The following is a 14,528-nucleotide window of genomic DNA, read 5'->3' as shown; positions in this document are numbered from 1 at the left end:
AATGTCTTTATTGGGGGTACAGGGTGTCACCCAAGTGTCCTTTTAGTCTTCCTGAGATTGTTTTTGTGACTTTTTCTTTTTCTTGGCACTGCCATTACTCTTAATGCTGCACCCAGTTTCTTCAGGGCTGCTGAGTGGCTCCTCCTTAAGGGAGAATTTCCGCTTCTTTTTCTTGGAAACCTTGTTTTCAGCTTCTTCCTGATCACTAGCTGGTGACCTCTTCCTCTTAGGAAGACTTACAGTGACAGTGGTCTCTTCAAGATCATCACTATTAATTTGCTCCTCCATGGAAAATGCCTTTTTCTTTTTGGGTTTGGAGGCAGAGGGTTCTTCATCCATCCCGTTCTCTTGAGGCACCTCCCGGTTTTTTTTCTTTTTCTTCTTTTTGGGCCTTTCACTTGGCTCCTAAGGGGCAAAGGACAGGAAACAATGTCACACACTGTACATGAAATGGAACCCTCCTCCTGCCACCACCATTCCAGGAATTGAGAATGGTAGGATGTGAAGGGGATGATCTGTCACTGAATGTAGTTGGGAATACATTCCAATGAATCCACATAGAAACCCCGCCATATTGGTCACAACCACCATCAAGTCCAATTGTGTGAAGAGGGAGCTGGATGCACTGTGTCTAATTGGGCACTGAATCCGGAATGATTACAGCCTATCTCATTAGCAGACACCCCCACCCCTATTGCCAAGTGCATGGCCAGCACCTCTGGACACATCTGAGAGCAGAGCAGGAATGTACACTTGCCCAGGGCATGGGTGTGTTTTACAACCAACTCTGGGCTCTCTGAGCAGAACTCTCAGCACCTACGTATTTCCTTCTTAGAGAATCAAGAGGCAGTTTTAGACCATGTGCCAGAAAGCCTGCATTCAAAATCCTGGCTTGTGGTGCATCCAGATGCTGTAAATCATTCAACGTAGTAACTTCACCTGGGGCGAGGCTGAGCTGCCCAGAGCACTGACCTCACACTCCTCAGGGGTAGTGGTCTCGGGGGTGCTGTTTTCTGAAGAGGCAAGGGCAGCTGCGGCCAAGCGTTTCTTTTCCTTCTTCAAGCGTTTCTTCTCTTCCTTCTGCAGTTTTCTGGCAATCTCAGCAGCCGCTTCCTCTGCCTAGGCAAAGAGTAAAGCTAAAGAGGCTCCAAAGATCTGGCTCTCTAGGGCCTTTCTGGCTGGTTTGGATCAGGCTCATTAAATCAGTTTTTTTTTTGCCTCCACTCTACAAGGTCAGGCTGAGAAGAGTTCATCACCTCCAACTGCTTGCGAGCTATGGTTGTTCCCACTTGGGAGTTCCCAAACTGACCTCCACCATTGCCTCCTTCATGACAACCAGATTCTTCCGTGGAGTCACTCCCGTCTCATAGAAGGATAGCCGCTCCTCAACTTGCTCTCGAAGTTTCTCGCCAAACACACTTGTGGGCACCTCTGAATGTGTATGTAGGCAAACAACCTGTCAGCCCATAAGGGAAAACTACCACCCAAAACGCCAGCATCCCCCTTAAGCTTCACTCAGACCCAAAGTATCACCACTCACTTGGTGAACTGCTGTTGACGAAAAATACTGACATCACTGTAGAAGCTGAGATGGACCCCCCCTCCCTCCCAGCTGCCAACACCTCACTATTCATACCAGAGAAGCAATCTATTCGTGAGGCAATACTGCATTTGTTTGCCAGGTATCGGGAGATGCGGCCTTTGTTCATGGCAGCTGCTCGACCAATGAAAGTAGAGTGGAAAATGAGTCCATATTTTGGGGTGTTGCCCCTTGTCTTCAAGGCTCTGAGAGAAGAATATTCAGTGGAAACTTTAGTTCATAACTCCAACCCCATTATCCAAGACAACTGCCCCCACCTCAGGCCTCAGGCAAAGCTGGGGCCTGGCACCTCCTGACAACCCATAGCTCCCAGAGGCAGATAGAAGGAACCCAATGTCGCTGACCTGAAAATATGCTGGGCCCTGGGAATCACTCAGACACCAGGACTTGCCCATCATCCCCACAGCAGAGAAGCCGGTATAGGTCAGGGAGCCCTGGTCAGCCATCACAGTGAATCCCCCAATAAGCAGTGGACACCAGAAGTGGCACTTGAGTGCGGGCAAGTGCCCTCACTGGTACCTGAACAGGGCCTTTTCAGCCCCAAGGATCTGCACAGTGGATGCCGGGTACTTAGCCAGGTTGGTGAGACTGCCAGCATGAGCAATGAGACGTGCGCCTACCTGGAGGAGGAGTTAGAGCAGGTAAGAGGTGGAATGGACACCTGCCAACCACAAGACCCCTACATTCTCCCGGCAGTCCCAAATGGGATTCTGGGGGTGAAGGCGGGATGTTTACATGGAAATAAAACAGCCCAGGTATATAGGATGATATTCCTTATTCCCCTTTTACGTACCGCTTCCCCAATCAGTGCTGACAGACTAGGGGCCACTTGGCTCATTTTGGACCGCAGGTAGGTATGAAGGCTCTGGCGGTACTCTGATAGGGAAACCACTCGACTGGAGAAACTCTCTATATTTATCAAGTCGATAGCAGATATATCCATGCCTAGAACAAGACCAAGCATCATTAGGAGTCAGACCATTTGTTCATGTTTATGGGTTATACCCGAAACGGCGCCCAGGGGGCCATATAGGATGCTGGGGGTTAAACCCAGAACAGGTTGCATTCACGGCACATGCCCTGCCACTGTGCTATCTCTGTACCCCATGAAGCTACTTCTGGAGGGCAGGCTCTATACTGACCCATGGAGGACCTGGAGGCATCGAGAATGGCCTTAGCCTTGGCCCCATCCATCGTTAACTCCTCCAACTTCTCTAGCTTGTCCTCGTTCAGTTCCCGCCGGTTTCCAATAAACTGTGCAATACGGCAGTATGTAGCGTTGTCGTTGACAATCTTCACCAGCTCGGGAAAATGGTATCCGTACCATTCCCTGCCAAAAGCCACAATCACTCCTTAGTCCAAAGGAAAAAAACTGCAGCTTAAACCCATCTACACCCATGCTTTCTCTACCCAGAGGAAAAACTCAGCTTCCGTGTCCCCCCATTCACAATACAGACCAGGCAAAGGTCCTGGGCTGAGGTGTATATGGGGTGTACTTACTATACCTCCTCTTTCTATACAGTCAGTGTAAAGAACACAGTCTGTGGTAAGCATTGGGAGGCCCAGTCCAATCCTAGATTAGACCCACTGGAATCAACCCCATAGTAGAAAACTCGCTGTAAAAGAACCCCAAAGATCTTACCCACAAAAGGGGCTTCACCATACCTTACCTGACTCGCATAGAGAAGGTATTGATGTCCTTATCTAGCTGGTCTAGAAGACTAATAGACTGGATGATCATATTGTCTACCCGGTTCACATTAAATTTAACTTTGGCACGAGAATAGCTGTGCCCCAGGCCCAGCTGAGCTTTGCAAGCAGAGAGATCTGTCAGGCCCCTCACCAGGCTGTGGAAGTGCAGGCGGACTCCTGTAGGATAGCAGACAGCAAGTGAGCAGTGAAGGGCTTCCAGCCACCTCTTGCACATGAGGGTCCCAGCTAAAAGGGTGCCCCAGTAAAAACCTTCATTTTTTTTTGGCTTTTGAGTCACACCCGACGGTGCTCAGTGGTTACTCCTGGCAGGCATGGGGGACCATGAGATGCCGGGATTGAACCAACATAGGTCCTGGCCAGCTGCTTACAAGGCTAACAACGCCCTACCACTGTGCTGCTATCTCTCCGGCCCCAGTAAAATAATTTAGAATATTTTCTTTTTTTTTTTTTGGTTTTTGGGCCACACCCGGCGGTGCTCAGGGGTTACTCCTGGCTGTCTGATCAGAAATAGCTCCTGGCAGGCACGGGGGACCATATGGGACACCGGGATTCGAACCAACCACCTTTGGTCCTGGATCGGCTGCTTGCAAGGCAAACGCCGCTGTGCTATCTCCGGGCCCAATTTAGAATATTTTCTAAACTCCAAAGATGCAAAGCTTGAGGTAAACAAAACATCTCACCCCGCATAATCTCCATGATGACTCCTCCCGTCTGGCAGGTGTACCCCAACTCCTCCTGTATAGCAGCACCAATTTTGGTGTCTCCAACCCCAAGGAGCACTTTTTTCTTTTTGGATGGTAGGTGAGTCTCCAAGAGCAGGCGGAGGTCCTCATGGACAATACCTGAGGGCAAGAACAGAGCTCCCACTAATCAACAGGCCGAGTAACAGTTTGAATCACACTGCCCCCCTTCTGGGGGGCACTGAGCATGCTGGGATGGCACGCCTAGCTCCTCTTACATCCAGGCTTTGCTCAGAGACATTTTGACATCAAGGAGTACACTCAGGGGATTGACAGAACCAAGTCATCATTGCAAAGCCTCTTATCAAATGGTGGGAAGAGGAGAGCAGCTGGGTCAGCCAGTTTAGAATCTAGCCTAGTGATTCCAGCATTCGATTGAACTTAGCATGAAACCAACCCGCACACGTTTAATAATCACCATTCTACCCACGGGGAAACATCATCCTACCACCCCTCATTCCTGTGCTTTTAAAGCAGTTTACCTCCCCAGTGACCTAAGGTCTGCAAGGGGAATTTCCTTGGGTCACACCCGGCATAGCTCAGGGATTACTCCTGGCTCTACGCTCAGAAATAGCGCCTAGCAGGCTCTGGGGGGGGGGCCGCGCCTATGGAATGCAGGGATTTGAACCACGGTACTTTGTGCATGCAAGGCAACGCCTACCTATCTCCATGCTATCTCTCTGGCCCCGAGTGATCACTTCGTTTGGTTTTTGGGTCACACCCGGCAGCTCTCAGGAGTTCCTTCTGGCTCTATGCTCAGAAATCGTTCCTGGCAGGCTTTAGGGGGGGGGGCCCTATGGGATGCCGGGTCTGGAACCACCGTCCTTCTGCATGCAAGGCAAACGACCTACACTCCATGCTATCTCTGCGGCCCCTGCAAAGGCGATTTTAACTGCGATCCGACACACCCCAGATGGCATGAAAAGGCACGTCTGTGCTCACTCTCCCTCCCCTCCCGATTCCCTCGTGGCGCTCCCCCTCACCTTCGGACACGGCGTTGGCATTTTCTAAGGCAACCTGGGACGAGGCAAAGGGACTGAAGGCCACGAGACGTACGAGGTTGTGGAACTTGCCTAGGTTGAGCACGCACTCCTCCACCTGGGGGGTACACACAAAAGGGGGTGTAAGGGGCGCTCTAGCCAATGCAGCGCAGGGTTTCTCGAAGAACCCAGCAGGCTTGAAAAAAGGGGGCGACGACACAGGCTCTGCTTCGTCTGTTCCGGGGTGCGGGGGGGGGTCCCCGATGACAACAGATGACAGTGGATGCAATGCAAGCCCGCTCATTTGGAGCGCGTGCGGCCCGGCCACGTGGGAGCCAGCGAGCGCGCGCGGTGCATGCTGGGCCGGGCCTGCCCGCCTGCCGGGCCTTCCGCGCACGCGCAGGGCCTTCCCGCGCACTCGCTCACCTGAGGCAGCAGCAGGCTGATCTCCTCCACTTCCTTCAGCGCCAGCAGCGCGTAGCCCACCGCGTGCTCGAAGAGCACGTGCAGCAGCACCTAGAAGGAAGCGCCCGGGCGCGTGTGAGTGGGGAGTCGGGCCAACCCGTGCGGCGCTGCGCTTCGCCACGCCCCCGCGCCGATTCCGGCTCGCGCCCGAACCCGAACGCGACGAACGCAGGCCCAGAAGGCGGCCCCCACCTCAGCAACACTCGCACTCACCATGGCGCCCGCTCTCAATGCGGCGCGGGGGATCCGGCGCGCCGAGGCCGACTCCCGAGGCCACGTCCCCGCCGCGCAGCGGACCAATCAGGAGCCGAGGACGATACCATTCCGCACCGCCGTGGGGAACCGGGCGGGAGGTGGTAGCGCCCGGGCACGGAGGCCGATTCCGGAGGCCACGCCCCCGCAGTACCGCGGACCAATCAGAAGCGGTGAACGGTACCATTCCGCACCGCCGTGGGGGGCGCGGCTGATGGTAGCGCCCGGGCGCGGGGGCCAAAGAGGCCTCTTCCGGTCTGGGCCGTGGCGCGCGCTGCTTTGCTCTCTTCTCTCCTCTTTTCCTTTTGGTTTTGGGGTCACACTCGCAGCGCTCAGGGTTTTTTCCTGACTCTGCGCTCATAAATCGCTCCTGGCAGGCTCTAGAGGGGGATCCTATGGGATGCCGGGATTCGAACCACCGTCCTGCTGAATGCATGCATGCATGCATGCAAATGTCTTACCTCCATGCTAGCTCTCTGGCCCCTCTATCAGTCATTTTGGAATGGGGGTCGCAGCAGTCAGCAGTCGAGACCTCCGCTCTCAGCCAGCCTGTTTTTTTTCCACGCCCCTCTTATCCCCCCCCCAGGTTCCAACCCCATTTGCTTGCGGGCCACGTGTTGCTGTCCCGGTGCAATGGCTGCTCCCGCCACTTGGGCCTGTGCCCTGGAGCCGCTGCCACGTTTTGGGGGAACCTGGAACTTTGTTCTGAATTTGCTTTTTGTTTAGATCCTTCTAGAGTTATAAAAAAAAAAAAAAAAAAAAAAAGAGTCTCAAGTCTGTCTAGTTTTAGGTAGTGTTAAAGTTCTGGCAGGTTTTAAAATTTAAAAGGCATTTACGGGGCCTGGGGTGGGAAGGTTGGTCACTTCAATACCTTAGATTGCATTTGATCAATTTAGCACGTTTCATCTCTCTCTTTTTTTTTTTTTTTTTGGTTTTTGGGCCATACCCGTTTGACACTCAGGAGTTACTCCTGGCTATGAGCTCAGAAATTGGTCCTGGCTTGGGAGGGACCATATGGGACGCCACCCATCCCTCCTACCCTAGCGCTTGCAAGGCAGACACCTTACCTGTAGCGCCACCTTCCCGGCCCCACGTTTCATCTTTTTAACGTTTCGTGCCATACTCGGTTTGCCATACCCGGTTTGGTAAACTTCTGGCTCTGCACTCAGGAATGTACTCCTCTCCCTATACCAGGAGGTGGGGATTCAACCCAGGTAGACTGCAAGGCAAGTACCCGCTATACTATCTATCGCTCAGGCCCCCACACTTCATTTTTTTAGGCTAATGTTACAAGTAATTAAGACATTTAAAAATAATCCAGAGTAAGGTTTTCCTTTTTTTTTTTTTTTTTAACTTGATTGATTGATTGGTTTATGGGCCACACTCAGCGGTGCTCAGGGGTTACTCCTGGCTCTGCACTCAGAAATCGCCCCATGGCAGGCTGGGGGACCATAGAGGATGCTGGGAATCAAACCGGGTCAATCCCGGATCGGCCGCATGTAAAGCTAACTCCTTGCCGCGTGGTATCTCTCTAGCCCAGGGTTATTTCTAATTACTAAGCTTAAAACCATGGCTGATAAACAACAAAATCTAGTTGTCTCAATACTGCTCACTATTAAAACCTGTTGACAGTGATTTGTATAATGAATCTGAATTAGTTACTCTAGTGTGTGTGTGTATGTGTGTGTGTGTGTGTATGTGTGTGTGTGTGTGTGTGTGTGTGTGGTTTTTGGGCCACACCCAGCGTTGCTCACGGGTTACTCCTGGCTGTCTGCTCAGAAATAGCTCCTGGCATGCACGGGGGACCATATGGGGGATTCGAACCACCAACCACCTTAGGTCCTGGATCGGCTGCTGGCAAGACAAACACCGCTGTGCTATCTCTCCGGGCCCTAGTTTGTGTTTTTAAAAGAAGAGGTAGTAAAGTAAAGGGGCATATAAACAGGTTAAGTTGCGGCATTCGGGGGCCGAAGAGATAGCATGGGGGTAAGGCAGAAGGACGGTGATTCGAATCCCGGCATAATAATAATAAGTTACTGCACTCGTTGGAAGTGAAAAATAAAGCACCATGTTAGTTGTTAAAAAAAAAAAAAAGCGGCCCGGAGAGATAGCACAGCGGCATTTGCCTTGCAAACAGCCGATCCAGGACCAAAGGTGGTTGGTTCGAATCCCCGTGTCCCACATGGTCCGTGTTCCCCCCCCTCCCCCCCCCCCCGTGCCTGCCAGGAGCTATTTCTGAGCAGACAGCCAGGAGTAACCCCTGAGCACCGCCGGGTGTGGCCCAAAAACCAAAAAAAAAAAAAAAAAAAAGCGGGGTCGGAGAGATAGCATGGAGGTAAAGCGTTTGCCTTGCATGCAGAAGGACGGTGGTTTGAATCCCGGTATCCCATATGGTCCCCCGAGTCTGCCAGGCGCGATTTCTGAGCATAGAGCCAGGAGGAACCCCTAAGCGCTGCCAGGTGTGACCCCCCCCCCAAAAAAAATAGAGGTTAGAATCTCATCCTGCTATGTGTACAGGAGACCATCTCAACTGGCTTCAGGTAGATAACCCGTACAAGCCCCATAATCCCTCCAGTTAAGGCCCAAGAATTGAACTGTAGGCCTAGTTGACTGAGGAGCCAGAGGATCCTGTATCCCTAAATTAATATAGAATGGCAAAATTAATCTCTTCAACATTTAAATGCTTTTGTGGTGAGCAAGACACGTGACTAAGAGGCTCCATTGGGTGGAGGGACTAGCCCTTGGACTTTGTTGTTTTCCTATTTTATGACAAGGGTTTTTTTTTTGGGGGGGGGTGCACACCCAGTGACGCTCAGGGGTTATTCTGGCTTTGCACAAAAGAAATCGCTCCTGGCTGGGGCACCATATGAGATGCCAGGGATTGAACCGTGGTCTGTCCTAGCAGTTCGTCCTAGATCAGCCGCTTGCAAGGCAAATGCCCTACCCCTGTACTCTGGCTCCATCATGACAAAGGTTTTAAATTTATCCTGCTGAAGAGTCATTCCTGCATCATTGAATCGTATTTCTCATCAGTTCTAGAAACTTACTCCACCTGTCATCCGCAGTACAACTGTGACTTGGTTTATTTTATATGTCAATGTAACTGATGTGAGAATGGGTAAGACTTTATCACCATCAGGGTGTGTTTGTGGGGATGTTTCCAAAAGGGTTTGGGTGAACCTTGTATAGCAGGTGATACCCTAAAGATGAAAGAGACAGATGAGAACGAAAAGATGAAGAAGCAAGGATTGGTTCTCCGAAGATAGTCATCTTTCTCTGCCTTACATACTTGCTCTCTGGATTTCAGGTCAGACCTGGATTTCCATTAGCTCCCTTGTAGGCCTTTGGGCTCAGACTAAATCACATCCCACCCACCCACACCCACACACCCCCACCACCACACACGGGCTCAGACTAAATCACACCCCCATACATACACACACACACACACTAAATCACACCCCCCCACGCCCATTGCATGTAGATGGCAGATAGTAGGACCTTTTCTAAAGGAGCCAGTTCTTAGAATTCTCCCTTTACAAAGAGCTCAGTAAGTCATATTGTTTCTGTGTCTTTGCAGTGCTCTGGGGTTCCTTCCGGCTATCTTGAGGGACCCTGTGCTAGGATTGAGCCTGGGGCTCTAACATCCAAAACATGTGCTCTAGTGCTTTGAGCTATCTCCAGGGTCTCTTTTATTTCTTAAAAAACTACTTGACTCATTAATTTAAAGTTTGTTTTTCTTAAAAACAAAACAAAAGACCTGGAGTCTTGCTTTATTTGTATTCTACAAATTTTGGTTGCAGATACTTCCTTATTTTTCAATTCCAAATTTATTCCAGTTTTTAGTCCAGTTGTCTCAGACCCACACGCTGTTTGATTGGCTATGAGGTTGAAGCCCTCCTTACTTTCCCTTGCTGCTTTGTAAACATTTGTATTCTTGCCCTTTCAAAAAACCCCAGCCACCGTTCCTTGTCCAGGAGAATCTCCTTTTGCTCCAGAAAGGACATTTACCATTTGGACGAGGATGCCAGGTGCCACTAATGACACATTTTTGAGATCCCACTGACCGGCTGAGCTCCCTAACCTCAGACTGACTGCTCTGATCTATGGTCCTGGCTTCTGTCAATTTCAATTCAATTTCTTAACTGCTGGTGTGGCCCTGGCAGCTGTCATCATTATACATGCATTAGGCCCAGGAGACTAATTTTAATCTGTAGAAAATTCACGGACCTGAAGATTGGAGCGGTAGTGGGTAGTGGGAGAGTTTAACTGAGAAATGAGCCCAAAGCTACTGCTATTCATCTTCTTACAACCCAATGGAGCAGTTCATTTCAGATAGTCCTTCAGGGGCCCCAGAAAACATATATAAGCTTTGAGCTAGAGGGAATCTTAGAGACTGATCCTACATCTTTTATTCTATTTTGGGATTTGGGGCTACAACCAGCAGTATTCAGGAATCACTTCTGGGGACTGAATGGGAGTAAACTGTAAGGCAAATGCCTTAACCTCTGCACTGAACTCTGGCCTTCCTGCAGATGAGGAATTAGTTATTAATTCTCAGCGTTCAAAACTCAGTGTTCAAAGAATTGTTCAAATATGATTGATTCATCTATTAAAAAGGGCCATCAAATAACTGCCTATTACATGTTATGCATGCATCATTACTTCTGGCCAGAGAGATAGTACAGTGGGCGATGTGTCTGTGTGTGTGTGTGTGTGTGTGTGTGTGTGTGTGTGTGTGTGTGTCTCCTGGTTGTACTAAACAGCAAAAAGAACCAAGCCCAAGTTCCTATAGCCAGAGTTTATTTTTTATTTTTTTTTTCTTTTTTGCATGAGAGAGACGAGAAAGAGATAGTGAAGGGAAGGGAGAGAGTGGAGAGAGAGAGAAAGAGAGAGAAGAGAGACAAAGAGACAGAGGGAGTGAGAGGGAGAGGGGGGAGAGGGAGAAGGGGAAGAAGAAAGGAGTAAGAGGGAGAGAGGGAGGAAGAGGAAGGAGAGAGAGGAAAGAAGAGAGAGGAGGAGGGGGGAGGGAGAGGGAGAGAGAAAAGAGTGACAGGGAGAGGGAGAGAGAGGGAAGGAGAGAGGAGGAGGAGAGGGACAGGGAGGGAGAAAGGGGGGAGAGAGAGAAAGGAATGACAGGGAGAGGAAGAGAGGGAGAAGGGGAGAGAGAGAGGGACAGAGGGAGAAAGAAGAAGAGAAGGATAGGGAGGGGGAGGAAGAGAGGGAAAGGAGAGAGAGAGGAAGGAGCCAGAGTTTATTTTTTAGAGGGAGAAGGGAGACCAAGCAAATAGAACATATGTTAGGTGTGTCAGGTGGGGGTGAATGAATGTCTTGGAATGTGGCATTGTTTTACAGAGGTGGATAAAAAAAAAAGCAATATTTTAAGTGATTTTCAGCAAGGTTAGTGATGCAGAGATCTAGGTGACTAATCAAGGTGAGGTTCTGTCATACTTTTTTTTTTTTTTTTTCTGGGCTACACTCAGTAATGCTTAGGGGTTATTCCTGGCTTTTCAATCAGGAATTACCCCTAGCAGTGATTGGGGTCTATATGGAATGCTGAGGATTGAACCTGGAGCAACTGTGTGCAAGGTAAGTCCCCCACCCTTTAGTACTCTCTGGCCCCACTGCCATACTTCTGATCACAGATTTTACAACTCCACATAAGTGGGCCCAACTTGAAGGCAGCATGGACTCATATTCCGAAGGGCCACATGGTTAGGAAGGGTCTTAGGCTATTCCCAAGGCACTGAGATTGAACATAAGTTAGGGGCCGAAGTGATAGCACAGCATGTAGGGCATTTGTCTTGCATGGGGCTGACCCACGTTTGATCCATCTCCAACATACCTTTTGGTCCTCCAAGCCTGCCAGGTGGCCCCAAAACCAAAACAAAACAACACACAGAGAAGCATAGGTCAGATGTAGAGAGTGTAGAATGAAAACAAATACAGAAATGGGAATTTGCAGAGGTATCAAGGTTTCCTGAAGGATAGAATCTAACATGGAAGATCTAGAACAGGAAGCCTTTTGCAAGAGTAAGAGACAAAAGGATGGTGCTGGGGAACCTCTGGGTTCTGCAGCAAGTAGAATTGGAGGCAAGTTTTGAGGTGATGTCTCAGGAGATCCCCTAAAGTAGTGTTTCTGAACCAGGAGCCACATGGTTATTCACAGGGGTGGGTCCTTAGAATATTCTGAGGGGATAAACTCAACAGAAACAACATAGGAATCATTGAAGTCCCAGAGACCCAAGAAGAGAATAATAATGAGTTGGAGGAAGTGTAGAAGAGGAAGAAGAGGAGGGAGATTAAGAAGGAGAAGAGAAGAAAAGAGGAAGGGGAAGAAGAAAAGTAAGGAAAAGAAGAGGAGGAAGAGAAAGAAGAGGAGAAAGGAAGAGAAAAAAGACAAGAAAATAAAAGGAGGAGGAAGAAAGGAGGAGGCTAGGGTTGTGATTCAGTTTTAGAGCAGATGACTAATAGGTGTCAATGCCTAGACTTGATCCCAGATGATCTTGTGTTCATGCTCTTATAGTCTCACAACTTGTATGAATTCATGTATATCTGTATGTTTAAAAATATGTGATATATTTATGCAGGCTCACATCTAATAAAGTAACTATAAAAATAAACTGCCAACAAGAGAATCGAGTACACTCTGACAACTACATTCTCCTGAGCAAGGAAATGTATTTTATATATGCTTATGTAATTATTTTTTAAAAGAACTTTCACTTATTTTGCTAAAATTTTTTATTAACCTGTAGAAATTTTTCTTAATTTTAATAATCAGCAGAATAGCCCAACTGATAAAAATGTAGTAGTTAAAATTACTTATAATTTGGTTCAATTCTTTTTTTTATTTTTGGTTTTTGGGCCATACCCGGCGGTGCTCAGGGGTTACTCCTGGCTGTCTGCTCAGAAATAGCTCCTGGCAGGCACGGGGGACCATATGGGACACCGGGATTCGAACCAACCACCTTTGGTCCTGGATCGGCTGCTTGCAAGGCAAACACCGCTGTGCTATCTCTCCAGGCCCCGGTTCAATTCTTTTTTATGTACAAAGCTCCTTTGGGTTTTTGTTTGTTTGTTTTTTGTTTTGGGGTCATACCCAGCAGTGCTCAGGGGTTTCTCCTGGCTCTATGCTCAAAATGGCTCCTGGCAGGCTCAGGAGACCATATGGGATGCCAGAATTCAAACCTCCATCCTTCTGCATGCAAGGCAAATGCCTTACCCCTATGCTATCTCTCCAGCCTCTCCTTTATTTTTTATTTATTTTTTTTAAATTTAGTTGAATCACTGTGATATAGCCACAAAGTTGTTCATGGTTGAGTTCAGTTGCACCACAATGTCCAACACCCATCCCTCCCTCCATCCCTTTTCCCCCTATATCTCTCCTCCTCCCCTTTTTATTATTTCAGTTACTGGTTTGCAATATTGTTGCTGAAAGAGTATCATGTGTATCACTTTACCTCCCTTTCAGCACCCTGTTTTCTGTTTTAGTTTTTGTTTCTTTGTTTTGGTTTTGGGCCATATTGGTTTTTGGCCAACTTGTTGTTCAGTTAAAAGAAAAAAAGAATATTCTGAGGGGGAGGGAGCATACAGCACTAGATTAGGGAGCCAACAGGCTGTGCTAGGCGCACTGGAGGGAAACAATGTTGGAAGCAGGGCAGGGCCAGGAGCATGGTTGAAAGAACTTGAGACATACTGTTTCAGAGGTTTCCAGCTGAGGATTTATTCTGTAAAGAAAGCTAATAAAGTAGTAAAGGAGTGGGGAGCACTGAGGTGCATAGGCCTGTGTCAGGATTTTTTTTTTTGGTTAGCAGCAGTGATAGCATAGTGGGTAGGGCGTTTGCCTTGCATGCTGCCTACCCAGGCTCAATCCTAGGCATCTCTTATGGTCCCCTGAGCCTGCCAGGAGTGATTTTTGAGAGCAGAACCAGGAGCAGCTCCTGAGTGCCGCAAGGTGTAGCCCCAAAACCAAAACAAAACACATACACACACACACACACACACACACGCACACACACACACACACACACACACACACACACACACAGCAACCAAGAGCCCTGATAATGGGGATCTATGGAAAGTGCAATTTCAGTCCCAGTGCCTTGGGCCTGGAGGAAAAAGTAGGCATTGAGCGACTGGCCTTGCAAGCATATGGTCATGAGTTAAAATCCTGGTGCCTCACAAACCCAGAGCTCAATTCAGGCCACTCAGTTGCTTGAACCTGACAGCACTATACGAAGTGGTCACAGCCGGGTGTGTGTGAGCACCACAAAAAGGGCTGCAGCTCCATTCCCCAGAAGCAGGAAGTGCAACCATTGCAGGGGCTTCTGCACACAGTCATAACTTGTCCTTCCAAGAAGCATGCGAGTCACAGAGAGCACGGGTGTGAGCGCTGCAAGTGGCTGTATGCTAGCACCACAGCCTGGCCTTCTTACTGTTCCCCCTCAAAAGGACATCTGCACTGAGGGGAAGGTATCAGGGGATAAAAGTCCCAGTTCTTTTTCAGGAAAGGACATTTCATGAAGTACACACAAGATGGCACTATTCACTCGTGGTGAAAGAGGAAATCCGGTCCAAGAAAGAAATCTACACCGTGTATGGGGGTGTAGGGGACAGCGCCAGTTTTTTTCTTTTCTATATTTTGGTGGTTTCTAAGCGGTGCCAAGGGAGCCTAGGAGACCACTCCTGGCAATTCTCAGCTAATCTGGCTGAAAAGTTGGATGCTAGGGTAGAGAAATGCGCTGCTAACTCTGGCCTCAGTGGGAACATACT

The 14,528-nt window shown here is 49.0% G+C and overlaps 1 protein-coding gene and 5 non-coding genes across 6 annotated transcripts; all 6 read right to left on the bottom strand.

The window, feature by feature from the left end:
• Window positions 1-2: 2 nt before the first annotated feature.
• On the bottom strand, window positions 3-5,714 carry NOP56 (NOP56 ribonucleoprotein). Its single transcript, XM_049780011.1, has 12 exons — window positions 5,652-5,714; window positions 5,460-5,549; window positions 5,037-5,151; window positions 3,994-4,155; window positions 3,271-3,469; window positions 2,743-2,930; window positions 2,394-2,545; window positions 2,120-2,220; window positions 1,637-1,785; window positions 1,310-1,431; window positions 973-1,119; window positions 3-405 (listed from the first exon to the last, which is right to left on the bottom strand). The coding sequence occupies exons 1-12, from the start codon at window positions 5,712-5,714 to the stop codon at window positions 43-45; spliced, it is 1,851 nt and encodes a 616-aa protein (XP_049635968.1). The 3' UTR covers window positions 3-42.
• LOC126019250 (small nucleolar RNA SNORD57) lies at window positions 1,186-1,261 on the bottom strand. Its single transcript, XR_007498984.1, has one exon. It is a non-coding gene; the product is annotated as a small nucleolar RNA SNORD57 (small nucleolar RNA).
• Window positions 1,512-1,582, bottom strand: LOC126019251 (small nucleolar RNA SNORD56). Its single transcript, XR_007498985.1, has one exon. It is a non-coding gene; the product is annotated as a small nucleolar RNA SNORD56 (small nucleolar RNA).
• On the bottom strand, window positions 1,968-2,056 carry LOC126019470 (small nucleolar RNA SNORD86). Its single transcript, XR_007499160.1, has one exon. It is a non-coding gene; the product is annotated as a small nucleolar RNA SNORD86 (small nucleolar RNA).
• On the bottom strand, window positions 3,031-3,163 carry LOC126019296 (small nucleolar RNA SNORA51). Its single transcript, XR_007499025.1, has one exon. It is a non-coding gene; the product is annotated as a small nucleolar RNA SNORA51 (small nucleolar RNA).
• On the bottom strand, window positions 4,281-4,348 carry LOC126019472 (small nucleolar RNA SNORD110). Its single transcript, XR_007499162.1, has one exon. It is a non-coding gene; the product is annotated as a small nucleolar RNA SNORD110 (small nucleolar RNA).
• Window positions 5,715-14,528: the final 8,814 nt, after the last annotated feature.

This window comes from Suncus etruscus, chromosome 9, assembly GCF_024139225.1.
Source record: "Suncus etruscus isolate mSunEtr1 chromosome 9, mSunEtr1.pri.cur, whole genome shotgun sequence".
NCBI classification, from domain to species: domain Eukaryota; kingdom Metazoa; phylum Chordata; class Mammalia; order Eulipotyphla; family Soricidae; genus Suncus; species Suncus etruscus.
The sequence above is the reverse complement of the archived record's forward strand: the minus strand, read 5'-3'. Positions and strand labels throughout refer to the sequence as shown.